This window comes from Corapipo altera, unplaced genomic scaffold (genome assembly GCF_003945725.1).
Source record: "Corapipo altera isolate COAL_440 unplaced genomic scaffold, ASM394572v1 48b, whole genome shotgun sequence".
Classification (NCBI taxonomy): domain Eukaryota; kingdom Metazoa; phylum Chordata; class Aves; order Passeriformes; family Pipridae; genus Corapipo; species Corapipo altera.
The window spans coordinates 7,215,090-7,237,490 of record NW_020884884.1 but is presented as its reverse complement, the minus strand read 5'-3'; the positions used below and the strand labels follow the sequence as shown (position 1 = coordinate 7,237,490).

Below are 22,401 nucleotides of genomic sequence, written 5' to 3'. Positions count from 1 at the left end.
GTGATTTACAGTAAATGCAACTTCAGTGCTGACAAGATGTTTGTAAGTATTATGGTAGAGAAACTGATGCACCAACAGCTGAAACTCCTTAAGATGCTTCTGTGCTCTTTCTACAACACATTTATTTGAACTCAAATAGAAATGAGTAAGTTGTACAAGAAATTTCTTCACATTAGAACGTGCTTTACCAACCATTCTGATCAATCAAGTGTTTCTCCCTGTTTACAGGCACTATGAGACCATAAAATTTCCCACTGTGAAACCATTTAAGGCTAAATCAGAAAAAGTGCACTGCTAAAGGATGGTGTCAGCTACAGAATTATTTCAAATGTACATAGTATTCCCCAGTAATTTGTTATTTTTTAATTCCCTTAACAGTTCTTCAAGCCAGGACAGAACCCACATCCTTAATGTCATTCCAGTCCTTTTCCAGCTGTTCATGTGTTATTTGTGTACGTGTTGTTCTTTATTTCTGCTGATAGAAAACTTAGTTTTCTGATAATTTCTTTCCCTTTTATACTAATGGGGTCATCAACTATACTAACGGGTAAAAGATGTCCTATTTCTAAACCTTCCAGAATAAATATGCTTGAAGATAATGTAATGTTACACATGGAAAGTAAAGGCAGACTGGCAATAGCAGAGTTGTTTAACCCTAGTAACATCTCAGCTTATCATGGTGCATAAGATTTTAAAGGTTCTTTTCATCCAGGATGGATCACCTCGGGAAATCAGCTGAGGAAGGAAGACTGCTTTGTTATTTCTTCTCCATTTGGGTAATGAATGTTTTAAGTAACAAACACAAATATTTTTTCCCTACCAGCTTGTAGCAATGGATTAAGTGACATTTTTACTTCAAAAGCATTATTAAAAATAAATAAACACATATATATGTGTCTTATAATAATACTGAGCTTGAGGAAGACCCTTATTCTGCCAAGAGAGAAATTTTAAACACTGGAGAAACAATATACAGATGAATAAAAGAAAAAACGTACAAAATTATCACAAAGCATTTTCCCCAGACACAGGAACTTTCCAGTTCCACTGCCTGAGCACTTTCTGAAGGTGCCTCCCCTATTGCATTATGTACTAAAATTGTTAAGAACTATTGCTCTGCAATCACAGCTTACGAAAAATAATCAAGCTACTTGACAGTAATCATATGCAGAAGCCCTTTGAGTATGAACTCCAGATCTTGAATCCAGAACATGTAATTCATGAGGTAATATGCTGCTAATCCTGTTACCCAACAGACAGGATTCTCTTTCTGCAACTGTAATTCTTTAAAATAATACTAGGGGAAAGTAGTGATTCCAGGAATGAAGTTCTGGCTATCTGCATTGTGTTTTAAATGCTAACTTAATTATAGTGTTGTTGCCATTTGCTGTTTTAAAGGCTGATTTATTCTGCCAATTAGAGAAGCCAGTGTTACTGCAGTTTCATGTCTACACTTTACCTGTATATTTAAAAAGGAAACACCGATTCAACCGCAGAAATGGGACAGTTCACCATGAAGTGCCCTTTCCTCCATCTGCCATCCCACACACCTTGCTCTTTCTAATCCCTGCTGTCATCAGTGTTATCAGAAGCACATGTTGCACTGGTGAATTCAGGAATACAACACTCTAATCTTTTCATAAGCATTCATTTCCTTCGTACAACAAAAAGGAAATGATCTATGGAACACTCAAACTAGTGCATTAAAGCCTGAATGTGATTCTAGTTTTGTGCCTACTTTTTTTTTTTGGTTTTTGTGAATCAACTCTAGGCAAAGAAGCCTTACGCAACCAAAGACATATTTTTGAAAGAAAGGAAATCAATGTAAAAAAAAAAATAAAAAAAATTAACAATAATCCCTTATGCAATTCCTAGTGTACTTGCACCCTGGGAAATAACTCCCATTTCTCAAGATACAGTAAAGCTGAGCATTTCAGTTGAATGGAAATTATATTTTGACTTTGGCAAAACAAAAACAATCTCTCTATATATTTAAAAAATCCACAATACAGTTCTATGCTAATGCTTAGGAACAGTTTTTTCCAAAGGAAATTCAAGGAAACGTGGGCTTGCAGAAACGGTTTTGCTCCTCCCAAGCACTTCACTGCTTACCTTCTCCCACTGAAAAATATTCTGCAGTTGGGGCAGTCTTCAGACACTTCAGAATGGAAGACTGTCCTTTTATTTGTAATCAAAGAATCTCAAATACTTGGGAGATAACTGTAAAGTGAATTCAATGTAGGCAAATGATCACCACACATTTATCATTGTAAGACAATAAATAATTTTCTCAATTTTAAGAAAGTCTAGGGGGAAAAGACATTTCTCTTTTATTTTTTTGGACAAAAATATTTTCCTCCTGGGTGATTATTTTTTGTGTTAAGTCACAACACCATTTGCATCACTGGGGTTGGAGGAATGAAGACTGAAACTCATTGTTTCATAATACAAAAATTCAAATAAGAGGAAAAAAAATTACTTGAGACATGCAAACATGAGATGCAGTAGCTTAGTTCTATAAATGATTGACAAATGATCTATAAATGATTAACACCCTGGGTTAATTAAGGTCTGTATCATTTTCCAGGCACAGTACTTGGGCTCTGTAAGTTGCCACTAGTTCATCATCCTCAGTTTCATCATTTGTACCTCAGAAAAAGCAAGTGAATATCCTGACCACAGTAATGCAAGCTTTAGAGCATTTCAGTTTTCTAATAAATATTTAAAATTATTGCTTCCAACTGGAGAGTGAAAATAGACAGAAATTGGCTACTCCTTTGCAAGTTGCAAAAATTAAAAGTAAAAAGGTTGTTAGGTCAATCTCTTGAGGGTCAGAGATGGTTTTAATGACTTTGTAGAGAAAGGTAGGACAAGGCTCTTAACATTTTCATAGAAGCATAACAGTAATATATTTGGGGAAATAACTAAGAGTCACAAACACCCTTTTCATAGTACTCTGCTTCTCCAGTAAATGAGAGTAACACAACATCAACTTTTCCTGAGATCTATTTTCCATGCTCGCATTTCCATTAATATCAGTGCACACATTTGACTAAGAGATCTGTAGCTAAATATTTCAAAACATTTTCTGGCTATATCAAGGACCAAAGCTAGAATGTAGATGTCCTAAGTAAACTTCAGAGGCAAAACTGACTGTGGAACAATATACAACCTTCATTTCTCACTTTTGGGAAGAGTGAGTATACAAAATTCATCGTTAATCATACTTTGTGTTTCAGCATGGAAAAAATGACAAAAGTATCTTGTTTATCACAACTAATTTCTTCTCTTTCAGTTGGAAAACGATGGTATGTTAAATGAGGTTTATGACAATTTTGGTATATATTTTATTAATGTGTAAAAGAAAATTTAAAGTAATAAAGTGCCAGATGTTTCTTGGTATGCCATCTGTGCTTATAGCCTGTCACCACAGCCAAACATCTCCACCTCTATTGAAAAGTATTGTGATAAAAATAATCAGACATCTTTGAGAAAAAACAACACAGTGCTGAAAAAAAATCCATCCTACAGTGAAAACTCCTTCCCTGTAACGTCTTTTCACATAGGTTTACCTGAACACATGATGAAGCACATATTAGAACTGCTTTTTCTGTTCCAAGAAAATTTGGGGCAGGGAAGGCTCCAGCCTCCCTGCTTGTCAGTTTGGCTGACAAGATATTTGTTTGTCAAAGGAGAGTCTCAAATTCCCCATGGCAAAATACGATTGAAGAATAAGCCTTTCTTCCTTCCTTATCTCCTGAATAGCCAATACTATCAGTCATAAGCAGAGATAGAAGGATTGACCAAAAAAGCATCTAAGAGAGAAGGTACATTTTTTGAGGTCTTTCTCCCTTTGACAATAGCCAATCACCTCATCTTTCTGGGTCAGATATATGTGGGATCCTAGAAAAACAGATCCCAAAATTGTTGCCTCATTCCTAGATACTTCATGTATCTGCTGCACACTTCAGTATATGCAGGAACAGAAATTTGACTGTTGAAAGAATCCTCTTGAAGGCACCAGGACATCTCAGCCTGAAACACAGCAATAAAGGTCGGGACAGGGGAGAGAGGAGGATCAGGGCTGTTGATCAAGTCTCTTCAGCAATGAACAGTCAGTTCTCTCATTTCTGCCCACAAATCACGCAATTGGTATCAACAGGTACAGGCTGATTTCTGTACCTCATTAGTGATGTTGATATCTTGGACATCCTGTGGATGTTCTGGTTCTGATGCATGTAAAGGTAAGGAAATGTGTGCCAGATGACAGAGATTATTCTCATGTAAAATATCTCTACTTGATGTTTCCAAATACTATAAGCAAAATTATCATTACTCACCCTGCCAAAACAATAGGCTGACGTGAAACTTGACTACTTGGACGTACGGTTGTTCACAGTTAAGCAGCTTGTGGGTGAAAGTAATTGCTCAGAATAATTTCAGACACTGTAATTTAAAGATCAGATTCAAAATATCTGCAAAGCACTTTACAGTCACACCTAAATCTTCCCATAATCAACTCCAGTCATAAAACTGGATACACGTAACATTCTGCAGCATCGTGATTTTCTGAAGATGGAATTTTCCCATTTGAAAAAGGTTGTCTTCACTGCAGAGAACCACTTAAATATCTTATGCTGGCTTTAATTTCAGCAGCAATTGACATACTGCACCTCAGAATAGCTAAAAGCATCAGTTTATTATACAAAAATTTCCCGAAGTACCCTGACTTGTTTTTATCAAAACAGAAAAAAAAAAAAAAACAAACACCAAATAAAACCCTCCACACTTTATGGAATTTTTCACTACATCCTACAGAACGCTAGATTTGATGCTGTTTGAAAACAAAATGAAAAACACTTTTTTAATACCATTCAGCAAAAATCTTCCTCCTACAATAAGGGACACAGAAACCTACAAAATGTTCTATCTAGTTACACATACATACACAGTGCTTAAGCAGAGCAATTTCATTTATGTCTGTGACTTACACAAGGGTTCATGCATACAACTACAACTACATCTCTCACGACTGACACTCAAGATATCAGGGCACAACACCCTCATTTATGAAGAGATAAATGAGCTCCCTCATCATTCTTGATAAAGATGGAGCAACAGTAGTCAGAAATTCCTGACTCCTCACCACAGAATCTTGTGCTGCAATGGCTAAAAGCAAAACTCAAGCCAACATAAGATTGCTATAAGAAATGCTAATCATATTCTTGTTTATTATTCTTAAAAGCATTTAACTAAATATTAATGGTGTTTCTCAATCTTCCCCAGTTCCCCATAGAGGCATAAAGAAGTGCCATTTCCATAATGCACTGCTATATTCTAAACCAATAATTATTAACTTGCTTAATAACAAATTCTGTCAAAATATGTTACTCACCTAGGCAGTAAGACTGACCTAAATTATGCTAATCTAAATATATATTTGCACAAGCCTAAACAACATTTACTTGAATGCTGTAAATTATTGTATATCTTAAGTAAACATACCTATATGGCTTCCTTACAACAAATTTCTAATAGTGGTGGGAAAAAAGTAAACTTGATCATGCAGACATTACTATGTCAATAACATTATGAAAATAGCAAGAAATGAGACAATGTAAGTCTCCTGTGCTCCTTTTCGTTAGTTCATTTCATCAAAGCATGCACTGAAAGACAGAATCTGTCATCATCTCCATAGCAGGTTTTCTGGATACTGTTAGTTGATACAGTGCAACAAATCCTGAACCAGTCAATAGCATTTTGGAACCAAAACAGCTTTTTAGTATATTTATAGTAACACAAAAACTCTGGGGGTTGGCAAAACCTTTCACTGCACAAACAGCACACTGTGATCAGGGAAATTACACAGAAACCGTTTCCCAAGTTGATCTGGTCACTGAGTGTTTGCTGTGTTCTGAAGAGAAGTTGGATAAATTACAACCAAAAATATATATTTTATATTTACCAAGAACCAGAGGAGTAGGTAAATGGTAAATACTAAAGGTAAAAATTTTTAAGTCAAAAGGAAGAGAGGACCTTCCTTTTGACTTTGCTGTTGTGTACCATTACTATCGGTTTGTTACTTTTTCATTGCATTTTATTTACACTTCACCATCTTTAAGTAAAGAAATGGGTAAGGATAAGAACCAAAATAACAATTTTCAAGTACTAAAATAGTCTTTTTTGCACTAAAATAATACAGATTTCAGTTATTTAGGATATATGCTTTCCGGTATATTATGTTTTCATGGAAAATAGATAAGCCAGAAATAGTTATCTCCTAACGCAATGACTTAAAATTCTCAATACTGATTTTTCAAATTAGATGTTATTTTGTGCAAATTGCCTCAACACAGTTAGCTGACTGTTTGATACGAACTAATCAGTGTGGCTAATGACTGGTTTTATACACTCTTTACTTTGAAGAGAACTAAGTAGAAAAAAAATTTTACGGACTTCCAAGCATGCCCCCTTACAGGGATGTAAGGAGGGACTTAATCATAATAATGTTTACCTTGATCTTATTGCTACAGTCTTCTCTGGAGAAGAAATGTGCAGGCTGTAGCAAGATGGAGGTCGGCCTCTTGTTCCAGAAAACAAGCAATAGGACAAGAGGAAATGGCCTCAAGTTATGTCGGGGAAGATTTAGGCTGGATACTAGGAAAATTTCTTCACTGAAAGGGTTGTCAAGCACTGAACATGATGCCAAGGGAAATGGTTGAGTCATCAAAATAAAACATACTGCATCTCTGCCTTCATCAAATTTGTTTTATTCTTTTCTTGTCCTTTTTTTTTTTAATCAAGATTAGTAAGAAAAACGGTAAATGGAGTTTTTGTAAGAGAGGGCATTAATATATCCTTGTTCAATGAATAAGCACCACCATTCATTGCATCAATGTGATAAACATGCTATCCATATCTTACATTTTTTAACTCTCTACCCTTTTATTTAACGTCATCTCAGGTTCACAGAATGTTTTGCAATTCAGAGACTTAAAGAGTATTTCTTTTATATTCCTTCACATACCATCAAGACCATTATGATGGCTGTAGTTTCTTTTTCCCAAAATACTTAATGAAGAGTGATTGGAGGGTGCAAGCAATCGTTTTGCACTTGGACTTTGCAGGCTTGGTGTTGACCTGATTACATTTGGTTTCACAGCAGGATGTATCTCTGAGAAAAAAAAGAGAGAGAGAAATTATACGTACTTGATTTTAAAATAAAGAAAACCAGTCTGTTTCATATATTAAATTTACTTTTGATTTTCAGTGAAAGAAATTTTCTTCCGCACTTGTGTGTTTACAGGAGCTTGAAGAACACTTCAAATATAAGTCTTCATACCCACAGGTCCTCCAAGTAAGAAAAATCTATATCACTTTAAATTACCCAAGTTCAGTACTATAGTGTAGATGTATAAGGATTTGAGAGGTTGAAGAGATAATAAACCTAAAACCATCTGAAACAGGTCTATGTTTATGATTTTTACCCTTTTGAGGTTTGTATTGAAGCTACACGCCTACAGATTTTTTTAGTAAGGAAATAAAAGCATTTTACTATAGTGAAACCACTTCAAGCTATTCAGTATTTTCTCTCACAATAAGAAGCTTTAAGGGATCTTCCCACATAGGAGTCACAAGGTGCAGGAGAGCCAGGAGGCCAGCCACTGTAGGGCTCTGCAGCTCAAACTGCCCCAAAACTGGAACGGGAACACACCAGTATACTCATTACTGGGGAGCTTCAAACATTCTGATGTGTTTCATATAGCAGGAGAAAGAGGAATAAAGAGGGTAACAGGCAGAAAAGTGCATCTGGCCAGCACGCTTCAGGGTGGCAGCTGCTGTGTTTGCCAAGAGCTGATACAGCTGTATGGAAATTTCTCAGTTATCTGCCAGAGAAAAGTGGCAAAAGGAAGCCTCGGTCGAGTCCACTTGTTCTTCATCAGGAATATGCTGAACCAATTAACTTATTCCCATCACACATTTGGGTTCAAAATGCCATCACTGCACACAACCTTGGGCAGACCCAAATTTGTGTGTGAAGTCAGATGCCTGAGGGCAGGTCCTGTCCTTCTGACACAGCCACAGGGCAACAGCTGCCAGCACTGCGCAGCTTATGAGGCACTTGCAGCCCAATTACACCAGCCACTCGATGTCCCCATGCAGCAGAAGACACCTCTGTCTCACCTCTGGGCTGAGAAGGTGAGGGCAGAGAGGCTGGAACACAGATCAGGAGAGTACTTTCTTACATGCAGCCCAGGTTTACAACTCCTGAAGAGTGCTTCTTTCTGCTTTTCTGTATACAAAAAGCACAGAAGCTGGGAATAAGCAAAATCTACAGTGAGGCCAGATATCCAAGAAGGCTCTCCAGTCTCTGCCATTCACAGCTATCATTCCAGAGGAAGAGAAACCATTGCATAAAGTCAAAGTCCATTGCAATAGCATGTTTTTCCTCCTTGGCATTTCTGAAGGAAGCCCGACATCCAAGCACTTGCCTGCCCTGCCTCATGCTCTCGCTCTCATGGCAAGCCCTCATGGGCATCTGGCAGATACCCAGCCTGCCCATCCCACAGGCAACTGGCCATGGCTGCAGGGGAGGCTGGGGGTGAGCCCCAAGAAATCGTGATAACTTTTAAAAGGTAGATACATAAAGGTGGGAAGGCCCAACAGTTTCATCAGTATCCAAAGGAGTGGAAAGGAATAGGATGGCCACAGTGACTTGCTCAGGTTGTACCGGGAACAGCATGCCAGGAGGAGACAACGCCAACAATTTTCACATCGGAAAAGACTTTGCTTAACTGTTCACCGTTGGTTTGGTTGGAGCTTGCCAGCACACTCTCAAAGCATGAACACCCTCATACAAGAAGCTTCAGGAGGGTCAGATAAAAAACATAGAGCAGGGTAAAGCACAGGCAAGTAGAGAGAGAGGGTACAGGTAATCTCTCCAGAGCAGTAGATTTGGGCATGCAGCCAAAGGCTAGTTTAGTGTCACCAAATTTCTCACCACTTAATTAGATGAAAGCTTCTAACTGACATTCACTGCAGTATTCATCTGCTTTTCATAAAAAAAAGTTTAGGAACGCCAAGCACTCAGCAGATTTCTAACATGTCCCATTTTTCTTGCTGTAGGGAACAAGTATCTTGTATTTTGCTTTTTTACTAAAATGGGAACTGAGGCATGCTTAATGTTATGAACATTACTGATGGCTAAGGCAAAACTTTAAACTGAAATAGAAACACTTGTGCCATTTGCTGTAGATGGTCGGAATTTGGATTCTAAAATGTTCATTTGGCAATCTTTTCCAATTTTCTGAAGGAAATGGTAAATTTTCAGGGCTAACACCATTAAAATATAATTTCATTTGCGAAAGAGTTCCAGCAGCAGCCACAGTAGTCCCAAGCAGCTGTGTCAACATATGAGAACTCAAGCTCCTTCCATCTGCAGCACATAGGATTTGCATTTTTATATTTTCAAGATGAGTAAACAGTTGACTCAGGATGCATTTCCTTTCTTCGACTTTTCTTAGTTCAGCAGTCACTAATCCTCCATTAGTTTACCACAACGGCTGTATCTTCTCTTTCTGCAGTAGAGGAAGGCAGCAAGAACAAGCTCTACACTTAAGTTCCAAAAAGGAGCTTAATTAAACAACCAGGACACTTCCCAATGGACTTGAATCCTTCCTTTGGGGTCTTTACACCTCATACTCGCTCCTCCTCTACATATAGACTTGCTTCAAATATTTTCATGCCTTGGATCAGCACTTTCTAACCAGATGTTTCATCACACCTGAGAGGGGTAATGAGGCATTTCAGTGGTTTCACCTGAATTATATTATCCCATTGTATAATTGCATTATGGAATAATTGTAATTATCAATCTTTTAATTCCTGCTGCTCTTATCCTTGTTCTATTGCCTAGTAATTCACTGAAAATCTTCTAGCTACCGGCACCTTTTGCTAACTCAAGAGAAATGACTATAGCATCCAAATTACCCAAATTATCCCTTTACCCACATAACAAATAATCAGTTGGCCACATTCTTAAATAAAAATAAGACAGGAGTAAGAAGCTATGTTTCAACAACATATTAGGAAACCAATTATGAGGCTCAGATTACCAGATTGCAGCCTCAAACAAATGGATAGCAATAACAACACTAAAAAGCTCTCCCATTTCTACTCATGTCAGTCGACTAAAAAAAATACAAAACCCAAAGCAAACAAAGAGAAGTTGAAGTCTCCTACTGAGTCACTTAAATAAGTATCCTGCATTCCAGAGGTGCTTAAGCAGCTGCACCTCTCTCTCATCTCATTTTATCTCCTCAACATGTATCCCAGCTGGAAACGTTAGCTTGGTTTCCTCATAACTAGGAGGTAACAAAGGACATTTAATTAGCCAGGGGTTCACCTTAGGGGCTTTGTTTTAGTAAGCATAGTGATGACTGAAGGGATTAGAGAGGATTAGCCTTAGCTCTGTGGTGGACAGGGCCTAATTTTAACGCTCAACCTGCCTCACCTGTGGAACTGGCAGCCAAGAAGCAGAACAGGGATAAAGTAAGTGATAACCCAGGATGTGCAGGGCACTGAAATCCTCTTTGCATTACCAGCAAGGTTGAAAACAGGAATGCCCTGAGTCACACAGTTAGCTGTATGCCAATAAATGCCTGTGGGAATGGCATGGGAGGAATTTTAAAAAGAAAACAAATGACTCCTGTATAAGCTATGACAGATATTTAATACTAATTTTTATGAGAAAAATAATTCAAGCAATTACTTGTTTGCTGAAACATGCAAAAATCCCAAATAAACCAAAAAAGTCACAAACTAAAAAAACCACACACACACACAAAAAACAAACCAAACAACCAAACAACCAAAAAAAAAAAACCACAAGACCAAAAAAAACCCCAAAACCACAAAACAAATGAAACAAATAAACAAAAAAAATCCACCAAGCTAAATGGCAAGAAAAAAGCCATTTTCTAGTCATTCTTATAGAGCTAATTCAGTATAGTATGTATTCAGGATGTATTCAACTGCACTGGGTAAGCTTCATATCCCTGCAACACATTATTTGCCTTCAACTGTAGTGGGATACCGTCACTTCCCATACAGTCAAATGCTAAGCAGACTCTACAGATACCTAGTATATTTTAGCACTGTTAATCTCCTATCACACATTCACCTAAGTGCACAAAATGCTGTCTGACATTGTTCATCCGTTTACTCCCATTAAGCCTACAGCGTTATGCTCCCTCAGTGACTAAATAACAAGGCATTAAAAACATGCAGGGTCCTCTAAGTTTACCCATATTACCATTTCTTCTTTTGGTTGCACAGACAGGTCAACTGGATGAGCCATCTCTGGTCCGGCTTCCCCCCTTACAACCACAGCTCCCCCAAGTCAACCAAAGCAGTCCTTTCAGCACAGGTAAGATACACAGCCAGGAAGCCTGTAGGAAATTATCACTGGCTTTTTTCTTAAACTCTAGGGCAGGAGGGATCAAAATTCACTGAGGGTGGCATTAATGTTTCATTATACAGTTTTCTGAAGTTAGGATTCTGATAAAATTGATGTTCTAGAAGAGCAGATGTAACTACATAAATAGCTAATTTCTGTTTCAGTAAGGCAAGAGACTTACTGTTTATTTTGTTCTAGTACAAAAAAACTCTTGTTGATTTAATTTTGAGCAAAACATCTAGACTGAACTCTATATTCAGCTTCATTTCTGCAGAATGGAATTAACAGCAGAATTATTCACTGCTTCTCTGATCAATGGTTTGATTTCTATACTCATTTGAGTATTAACAGTCTCTGGGTTATCACAATTCTTATATGACTGTGTAAATATTTAATAGTCAGTGACAGTTCCTTGAAAAGAGTATGATTTTCACTTGTTTTAGCAAGGAATCACTATTACTTGAATTTTTCCTCTTCTCATTAACTTAAGGGTTCATTGACTTCTTGGCTGTGATCTCAGTACAGATCTCATTGCACCTTTTAAATTTAGGTCATCGGATTACAAGATTGTTGTCTTGGTGTGGCTGAGGTGCCCTTCTTTTAAATATACCATACTGCAATTGTATTCAAGGGGCACACTAGAGTAGCACTGAGAATACTAAATATCGCCCCTCTGAGCAGTTATTTTTTTCATTTAGACTACCACACTATTTTTCACATGCCAAATTAGATCAGATTTCACTCTGACACTTTAAACCAGTATCAGCAGAACTTCTGCCTACATCCTGCAAGTTCAATCATGCAGTTGTGCAACTGATAGTGGACCATCGTTATTATTAATTTATTAACTTCAGAGCTTTTTCTTGTTACTCAAAGCGTAAATCCCCCTTTCTATGCACATAGGATTATAAAGCATCAGTACACACTGAATGTTGGTTTGGTTCGTTATTCTCTGGAGGCAGATACGCACCTAAATACCCAATGATACATGACAGGGGTTTTCTGGTGCTTTTAATCTTCAGAGGATTTCCAGCAAGTTCACAATGTCGATCTGCATCTGAGAATTTTAAAGAATAAAACTCAGTTTAATTTTTTTACTATTACCAATAGAATTAGGACACACCAACCACTTTCTGTCTTGCATTTTTGACACAAATTTCTTTTTTCATTTTAGCCCATATTCTCCTTTTTTTATCAATACTTATAATGATGGATATTTAAAGGCAGGACATGTTCTCATTCATGCAAGTGATCTTGTGGTTATTCTTTTTTTTTTTAAAGTCAACGTAAGTTTTAACACCATTTTGATTGCATTTTTTGCTTACAAAGCAAATGAAAAGCCAGCTAGGCAAATGAAACACAGATGAAAACATGAGCACTAAATGAAATGCAGCTCTAGCTATTAAAAGTAATTTACATTGATTCTTTATTGTTTTTTACAAGCTCCTTTGTCTCTAAATGGGGCAATACAGAGGTAAGGATTCAAAGCTGGTACTACTGACTTTTGTCATGTCTTTCTTACTTGCATAATTGTGATTCATATACTGCCTAATAAGCAAAACTGAACACAGGAGTTATCATGACTTGGGAAAGAAACAAACAAAAAAACAACCAACCAAACAAAGCAACTTCTTCATGGTAAACTTTTGAACAAAGTGGTCAGTTGTAACCAAATATTGCAAACCTCAAAGGTCTCAAGGATTGTAACTTTCTGCAAAGTACATGAAAACTAGAAGTGCAGTAACTGCTTTAAATTTCATGCTACTACTATGAACTCACACCTCTAAAGGTACTCTGAATACACGAGCAGAGATTTCATGTTTGTCCCAAACATAAAGTGTTACTATGAAGATGTTCATGTTTAGACAGTGAAGTCAATCAACTTAAGGCAAAAATTTACAAGGCATTAGGTTTCAGTAAACAATTCCAAAACTACTGAAAATATACTATCTTTTTTTTTTTAAGTTATTCAGAATGACTGGGTTTATCTGTCTTCCAAGAGCACACAAGAAATCCCCATAGAGATTTTCCAGTATCCCTAGTATAGAGGTATTCTGTTCTATACAAAACTGCACTCATATGGTGATTGTGTAGACTGAGAATTCTCTCACATGGAATTACTTCCCACAAATACCTACCTAAATGTACTCTTTTCTTTGTATAGGTTTCATGCATGCAGATCTGCATTTCCTAACAAGCTTTATAGGAGGTACACATTATAAATAGATTCTAATTGCAAATCCACCTTGTGTTTTATCAAACTGCTCACGTTTGCTTCATTCCAGTACATGAGATGAAGTACATAGTCACAGGAAGAAGATAAGACACTATGTAGAATTATTTATAATCTTATATTTTATGTCATGGCTAGGCTTCGTGAACAAAGATTTGGGAAATATATTTTATGTAGCTCTGTGCAAAAACCATGAAGGTTCTGAATCCACAGACAATTACTGAAATAAATATTGCAGATGTTCAGAGATGTTTTCAGTGCAGCAGACAAGGAACAGCTTACTTCAATATATTTGTGAAACTACTTGAAATTCTGGAAACGCCAACTGGTATTTGGGCAGCCCAAAGCTTCCAGAGCCTTAATGCGAGTACACAAAGCACTTTATTATTTTCTCTTAATAACACCATATACCATTATACAGGGGGAAAAGCTCAAACCTGGTGCCTTGAATATTTTTAATATTTTGTAACACCTGAAATATTTTAAGTGGCAGAGTAGAACAATGTGTCTCCACTGACTCCCTCACTAAAATAAGCACAGGCTATACAGTATTTTATAGTTACTTTGAGAATACCAAAGCATTGCCTAAGAAGTAACTAGCAAGAACATTTTCTATCTACGTGTCTTCACTGTAAAAAAAGACGACATTAAATCCTGGAGATGTATTAATATGGTAACTGGGAATATAGACTGCAAAGACAGCACAGTTTCCATGCTTGAGGTAAAGCATGTTCACCAAAGCTGAGTATTACAAAGCACACCCATCTATGAAAGCTGTTAAGTACTTTTAACAGCAGCAAACTTTGATCCACAATATGGTAGTCCCATACAAAGTGCAATAAAGTTTATGATTTCTATGCATAACACACAGAAAAACCATAGCAGTTAGATTGTGCATCACTCTCAAGTGTAAAACCATTGAATAAAAAACAAGTCCTAAAATCAAATATGAGCATCCATATGCAATAAAAACCTTAGTAAAATCAGCGAAATAGTGGAAGCTAAGAGAAAAAATGTATTTATTAAAAAAGGTGTATTATATTTTATAGTATATTTTTCAAACACAGCAAAAGCAAAAAGTGTGCTACTGCCTGTAGCAATAGGAGATGATCAAGGTGTGAGGAAAATATTCAAGAAAGACAAAGGCACAGCAGAAAAGCTGAATGCATTTTTTGCATCAGCATTCACTACAGAAGCACTTAAAAATCACTTCCAAAATAATTTTATGAGGAAAGTATGAGAACTGTGTCACATCAAAGACTCCATAGGAAATATTTCAAATGAACTGGTTAATGAATAAAAACAAGTTACCAGGATCAGGTGGAATTCATCCAAGCAAACCACTGCTGGTGTTTAATGAATGCTTAAACAGTCTTGGTTCAAGAGAACAAAAACAGGGCAAATGTGATAACATTCTTCATAAGTAGGTCTGCAGAGCGGCAAAAGGGTTGCACTATTAATAGAGGCACACAGTTAAATATGGAAACATCAAGGGAGCCAACAAAGACCTTGCAAAGGGGAAAACATGTTTGATGTGCTCACACGACTCAGTGGTGCGTCCTTGCCACAAGAAGGACAACAGCGCACTGGGCCTTATGAGCACACGCGCACCCAGCAGGGCCAGGGAGGTCACCCATCCCCTCAGTCCATGTGAAACAACAGCCAGACTCCACGCTGAGTTGTGGGATCCCCACTACGGAAGAGATGGGGACACACTGGACCACATTCATCTACTGGAAAGTCTCTAAACAGGTTGAGAGCTGGAGTACAGGACATACGCAGAGTCCAAGGGACTGGGTCTGCTCAGCCTTGGGACAAGAAGCATGAGGGGAGACCTGATTGCCCCCTGCAATCTCCTAGCAGTGGAGCAGAGAGACACCAAACCAGACCCTTCTCGGAGTAAAGAAGAGATAGGGTAACCTACCACTGCTTTCTGTGGCAGCAGCCACAAGCTGGGAGACAGGAAATTGTTAAATTTAAGGAAAAGATTATTTACTCGGAGGTTGATCAAACACATTGGACAGCTGCCCAGAGAAGTCACGTAGCCTCCATCCTTGGAGGTACATAATGTCCATCTGGACAAAAGGCTCATGAGCACATGAACTTTATGCAAGAGGTGGGATTAGAGACCTCCAGGGGTCCCCTCCTACTTACACATCCTATAAACCAGTAACTGCCAGTGTCATAGGTCTACCAGGATCCTCTGAAGGGATCGTGACAGGTAGACATGCAGCTGATCTGGCATCCAACTTGGCATTTCAACGAGCTTTTAACAAACCGTCACCAAAGACCTCTGCTTCCCAGATGTTACAGGGTAAAAGTTCTTTTCCAGGGATTAGCACGTTATTAAAATTAATTGTCTATGTAATCCTCAAAGGATCTGTGCTGTTCTATGTATAAAACATCAGGAAAAGAAGTGATTAGAGATTTAAAATTTCCTGATAAGAAATTTCTGAGCATAATCAAAGCTAAAACTGATTGATATCATCACCATCAAACATCACATGTAAATTAATTCTTAAGGGGTAAAATGGCTGTAGCACACACACATATTGATGGGTTCTACACCATCACCAAGTAGAAGACAATTCATGAAGTCAGCACTCTCTAAAATTATAGGAAACCTGTATCTTGAAGTGCACATAATTTGGGGCACCATAACCCTAAAGAAGATACAGTACTATCAGAAAAACTCCAGGAAACAACATTACAAACATTACAAACCACAGTGTGAAACATTCTTTATGAGGTTTTGAACAGACCAAGTTCTTAACCTAGAAAAGTGATGACTGTTGTGGGTATTACAGAAGTGAATGAAATAATGAATGCTATGAAGAAGATGATATCAAATGAGGTTGTGCTTTTAGATCTGAAAGTATTTTTTTAACGATTTCCTTTTTTGAACCAATTTGTAGGTCTCTTAGAGAGACTCTCACTTTCAAGTTATTTGTCTCTGACATTTCATGATCCCTCTGTCAAAATTCTGATTATCTAATGAAAGTACTGTGCCCTTCATATTCCCTGAATTGTATTCTTCTTAAAAACTTCAGTAAAAAATAGCGCGCTCTTTCCATTATTTTCCTGGCTACTAAAATCTGGCACAAATTGTACTCAAAGATAACGGAGAGAAAATATTTTTATCCTAGATGCAGCCAAAAGCTCTTCTGCAGCTATCAAAATCAAGGAAGAAAAACACAGTTTGTGAAACCATACTCATAAATGTTACTCACTTCAGATGAATGCGTAGTTTTATGTCAGTAAAATATAAGTTCAACGCTTACAAAGACAAATCAGGAACATTTTGCATATTCTACCTAGTTTTGATTTGTCTTTGTTTCATCAAACTAGATCACAAGCAAGTACTGTGTACCAAACTTGTTAATAAATTTGAAGATTCAAAGTTATTTCATCATGAACAGTATACCCATTCCCAAATAACTATATATATTATAGAGATAATATATTACTGTGCACTGAAAACATTTTGACAATCATGTCTATGCACATAGCATGTAGTTATCCAGATTTAAATTACTATAATTAATACATATATTTATATTGATAAAGCTATATCCAAGCAATGGAATAAAAAAATCTATCAAAATATCCCTGTCCTGAAGTAATAATGCTTGCAGATGCATGGCTCACTGCCAGGCACATATCAACCTGCTTGTAAGCTGGGAACAGATCCAATCTTGCCAGTGACTGTTGAGAAGAATGCCGCCTTTTTTTTCCTCTAATTAAGAGACCTTCCACAGACAGGACAGTTTTGCTTCACCTTCTAAAAAACATGTAATATATTCAAACTAAAAGGTAGGTAGTGCATGAGATTTAAAGCATGAGAATTTCCTCTCAGCAAAGCAGTTCACCAATTCTAATTATTCCTGAAAATCCATCAGACAATTTTATTGTCAACAACTACAGAGAGTCTATTAAGTTCAGGCAAAACAAAGTTTGAAGTTTCCATAATGGGTTGTGCTCCTAGCCGGAGGCGCTGTGCCTTCTCAACCTCCTGGTGGCCATTCCTAGATTCAACTGGGAAGTAAACGCACCATCTCCACTACCTCCTGCTGGCATCTGAGCAGGGGTCATGCTACAGGGTTCATTAATGAGAAAAATCTAATTCTCTACACTAACTGAGGGAATAAAGAACACAGAATAGGACCTTATTTTCTGCCAATGGGCTGAGCAAGCTGATGTGGGTGGAATTACAATAACAGAAAATGCTCTGTCGAAATCTGTTTTCGCCTAAGAGATGGTTGGGCCTGAGGTTAGCATTCTCAGAGGCTTCAATGCTCCTCTGAGACAGAAGAAGTACCTGTAGATGCATTCAGGTGGAATGCAAAAACCTATCTATTTTATAAGTTTTGACATGCTGGTTCAGACAGTCTTTCTCAGAACTGGAAATCAGTTTCATTTACAACCTGGCACTTCACCAAATTGCACAAAACTAAGGTGGCATAAAACCTGTTAAACTGCTAGGATAAGTGCCCTACCAATCCTTCCGTCTTCAGGTTTCATGGTTTCTTAGTGTTGTTATAGTGCCTAATGCAATAAAGTTGTGAAACGGTTACAGTTTCAAGAACTGGTTTGGCACACACAAAGCGTCAGGTGAGTCTGACATAGCATCTAAGCACTCATTAGATTCAAGTTTCAGCACATCAACAATCTGGAAAACAAATTCCAAATCAGGTCTTGAACGTCCTAACACCACCTCATGCCATATCACATCATGAGTGACCTGCTACTCTGGCCAGGTTATTATTTAAGCATATCTGTAACTTACAGATATTCATTCAATATTGTAACTACTCAGCCAATTCAGCATAGGAGATAATTTTCATTAATTTAGTATCTAATTTAAAAATCTAAATTTAAATTACTTACTTCAAGATTACCTTAGAAAAAGATTCAGGGCATTCTCAGGAAAAGAGAGACTATTTAGTTCTAACATTAAAATCTACAGAGTGCACTGAGCAGAGGTCACCAGATATAAGTACAGGAATAAAACTACAAACTCATTCTTTTTATTTACTTACTTATTAATCTTTACTAGACCAAGACAATGACAATGCAGGTAAGAGCACTGTAACTATTCCAGATAGAAAGATTGCCAGAAACAAAATACGTGTATGTGTCTGTGCATATCTGTGTGTGTACAGAGAAAAGTGAGTTATATTAGTTGAGGTATAATCTGGTTTCCCCCATTAGAAAATTATTTTAATGTTGTGTTCAAAAAGCCTTGACAAGTGTGACTTTTTTTTTTCTTCAATCTATGTTAGGTCTAATCAGAAAGCATCAGAATTCAAAAAGACAAATTGCAAGGTCCAAAAACTGCTATAAGCAAAAAGAATAATGAAAGACAGAGACTATAGGGAAAAAAAAATCTTTCTGCTCATTATTAATTTGATGTGGTACTTTTTCACTCAAAGAAACAAAGAGGAAGCACTCACAGCACTGCCAGTCTGATACTGCCAGTCCTGCTGAAAAGCTCAGCTTTTCACTCCTCTCTTTAAAAGTTGAACTGTGTATTTAACACTTGTTGTAGTATGACGATTAACCATTGAATGAAAACTTTTTCTTCTATTTTTTCTCTTCCTTAATGAAAGGTTTCCTCTTCTTTTGAGTTTTGTTACTGCACTAAGTGAGAAATAGGGATATGGACAAAAAGAGTCAAGATTCAAGTGAAATTATAAGTTTTCCTCCATGATTCAGAATAAACAGAAATTTAATGGTATAATGCTTTCCTCTGAGAAAGTAACACTTACTTTGGACTGAGAACTAAAAATACAGTCCTAGTCCACCCTCAGACACACTTCTTCCATGAAGTACAACTCATTTTATTCACACAGTGGACACATGGTTTCCTTAAATCTGAAGGTTGCTCCTGACTTCCATAGGTTTAAAAGAAGAAAGGAAATGGTCAAAGAGATAACTAAAAAATTAGACAAGGACAATGAACAGAAATATTCACCAAGCTTGAGATACCTGTAGAAGCAGGTGAAGAGTTTGCATGTGAATAATAGTTGATGTTCAAGTACATAAAAGGAAAACAATTACTCAAAATCAGATTTTAAGCCTCCATGGAGTAAATTTCTTATAATCAACACTGACATCATCAGCATCCCGGCTAAATATGCTGGGAAAACATTTGGTGTTAATCTAGTAAGCATGTTATAAAATTTTATATTCTAAAAAGGTCTCTTCAATTCTAATACAATTGACAGTACGATGAGCCAGCATGGCTCATCTCGGAATACCAAGCATCTGCTCCAAGAACCATATCTGTGGAAGACTGGGACACATAACCAGACAGCATGAACAGTTAAACAATGTGCTTAGCGCAGATACAAAAGCTGTTGAAATATTCAGTGTCTTTGCAGCAGACCTAACACACATATGCAGATGAGGAGACTTACTGTTGCTATCTACAATAACTCATATCCTTTTGTCATACTACTAGCAAATTCATCAGTTCTTTATATTTTCACTATAAAAAGAACAAGTATAATACAGAATTTTATTTAAAACTAAAATTTAAAACTGAAATAGACAAAACCAAAGTGATGCAATTATGATAAACATGGCTATCACCATCATCTGATCATCATAGTGACAAGGGGCTGTATTACACACCCCATTTAAATTCTTCACACATTTCACAGAATATTCTGAGTTGGAAGGGACCCACAAGGACCATCGAGTCCAACTCTTAAGTGAATGGCCCATACAGGGATTGAACCCCAACCTTGGTTTATCAGCACCATGCTCTGACCAACTGAGCTAATCCCTATCTCCTGATTCTTTTACCAACTCACTCAGAAAAAGTAGATGTACAGATCTATAGTTTCTGCTCAGTGAAAGAATAAATGAACAATATAAAAGCAAACTGCTTTCACAATGCCTAGTAGGAAGCATGGTTTTTTATGTCATGGCATCGATTTCCCCCTCCTAAACCCACTTTTGTTACTGGTAATTTTTGTAAGGGAATGAGGTAACAGTTATCCCCTATTTAAATAATTTGAAATGTTTCCCCGGCCTAAATCTGTTCAAGGTAGCCAGAAATCCAATGTGTAGGTGATATGCTGGACAAATGAAAAAAAAAAAAGAAAAGCAAAAGTGTATAGACAAGAAATGTTTATTGAAAAAGAAAATAAAATTAAAAGACAAAAATGGGTGAAAAGCACAGCACACAGAACTAAGAATTAAAAAAACATCTTACATTCTGCCTTAATGGCAGCACAGTTAATAGGGACAAAGGGACGTCTTGCTGCCTGCCGCAGCCGGAGGGTATTTTTGCAGACCTGACGGGCCAGTTTTGTCCAACACGTCGTGTGAAGAAAGAAAGCTTGACGTGTTTTCACTGCCGACTTCGGACTTCCAGTGTTACGAACTGGAGTTCCCTGTGTGGCCTGCCGGGACATGTGAGTTCTAACATGCGATTCCTACAAAAAGAAACAAAAAATGATAACAGGTACATCTGAATTACAGCATTAAAATATCCACACCTTGGATAAATTCTCAAGGTTAATCAAATAATATGCATAAGCACTATATAAAAATCTGGGGCCTATGTAGGAAGCTGTAAAACACAGAGTAGAGCACTATATTAAGAATGGATATATAATGCCATTCTAAATGAGATATTGTATAATCAATTTAACAATTCATACATAGCACACCATTTGATTGAGAAAATGACATTTGTCCACCAAAAATGCATGAAGCGGATGTTTGTTTACATAAGGCTTAGTCAAATAAAGATACGGCAGGGCCTGCACACTTTACAGTTCTACTTAAACACAGGAAAAGGATTAACAAGTTGAGTTTTATTCAACCAAAGTTGAACACATACATAAAAAACCCTTTCCACTAAATATTCAAATCACAGCAGACTTGTGAAATCACTATGTTTCAAATTTTATCTACACAGTCCTACCTCGGTAGGTTGACTGGAAGACAGTTTATCTTCATCTGTCTGTGTAGGCATTTTCAGGCCACCATACTTTTTCCAATAAATCCAGCAAGACGCACACAACCTACATTGCATATTAGGAGGGCCCCAAGAATACCATTGGTGAGACTGTGGAGCTAAAGAGGAGAAAAGAGCACAGGTGAACTAGTGCATGCTACATTCACTACAATAAATCCAAATGCTGTAACAGATGGCTAAATATAAATGTTTATATAAACAGATAAATGTTTAATACATTTGACAATGGAAAAGAAAAACTTGAATTGTTAGTTTCTTTATTTTTTACAAAAGCATCATAGAAGTCAACTCCGAATGGAAATTCTGGAAAAGCTCAAGTCATGCAAATTGAATACTTATAAATTAAGATCCACATTTGAAAATGATAAGCACATCCTCTGTTGACCTTAAGGTGCGTACATATTTTTATCTTGTGCATTTGGAGACCCAGAAGGGTGCATTAATTTAACCTTTTTTCTTTTCCATAAGAAAACTATTCTTTAAAAAATATGACTTGAAAAACTAAGTATAGAACAGAAACCTTCCATATACAAAATATGTTTTTAATTTAATTGTTGTTTAAGAGATGGGCAGCCATAGGAATGATAAGCAAGGAACTCTTATACAGCAGGTCTTTTCAATTCTTTCAATTTCTGGATTTTATTATATCTCACTCTCACAAAACCTCTGTTGAATGCTGCTATTTAAATAAGTAAAACAAGAATTATCAGAAACATA

At 36.9% G+C, this 22,401-nt stretch overlaps 1 protein-coding gene across 4 annotated transcripts in view; it reads right to left on the bottom strand.

Moving 5' to 3' along the window:
- Positions 1-22,401, bottom strand: part of MTA3 (metastasis associated 1 family member 3) — a 133,848-nt gene that overhangs the window by 31,412 nt on the left and 80,035 nt on the right. For all 4 annotated transcript variants that reach the window (XM_027641528.1, XM_027641530.1, XM_027641527.1 and 1 more), the window contains exons 13-16: positions 21,631-21,782; positions 20,914-21,136; positions 12,429-12,515; positions 7,028-7,174 (exon numbers count right to left, since the gene is read on the bottom strand). In XM_027641528.1, the coding sequence (XP_027497329.1) occupies positions 7,028-7,174; positions 12,429-12,515; positions 20,914-21,136; positions 21,631-21,782 (609 nt within the window). The remainder of the gene's footprint in view (positions 1-7,027; positions 7,175-12,428; positions 12,516-20,913; positions 21,137-21,630; positions 21,783-22,401) is intronic.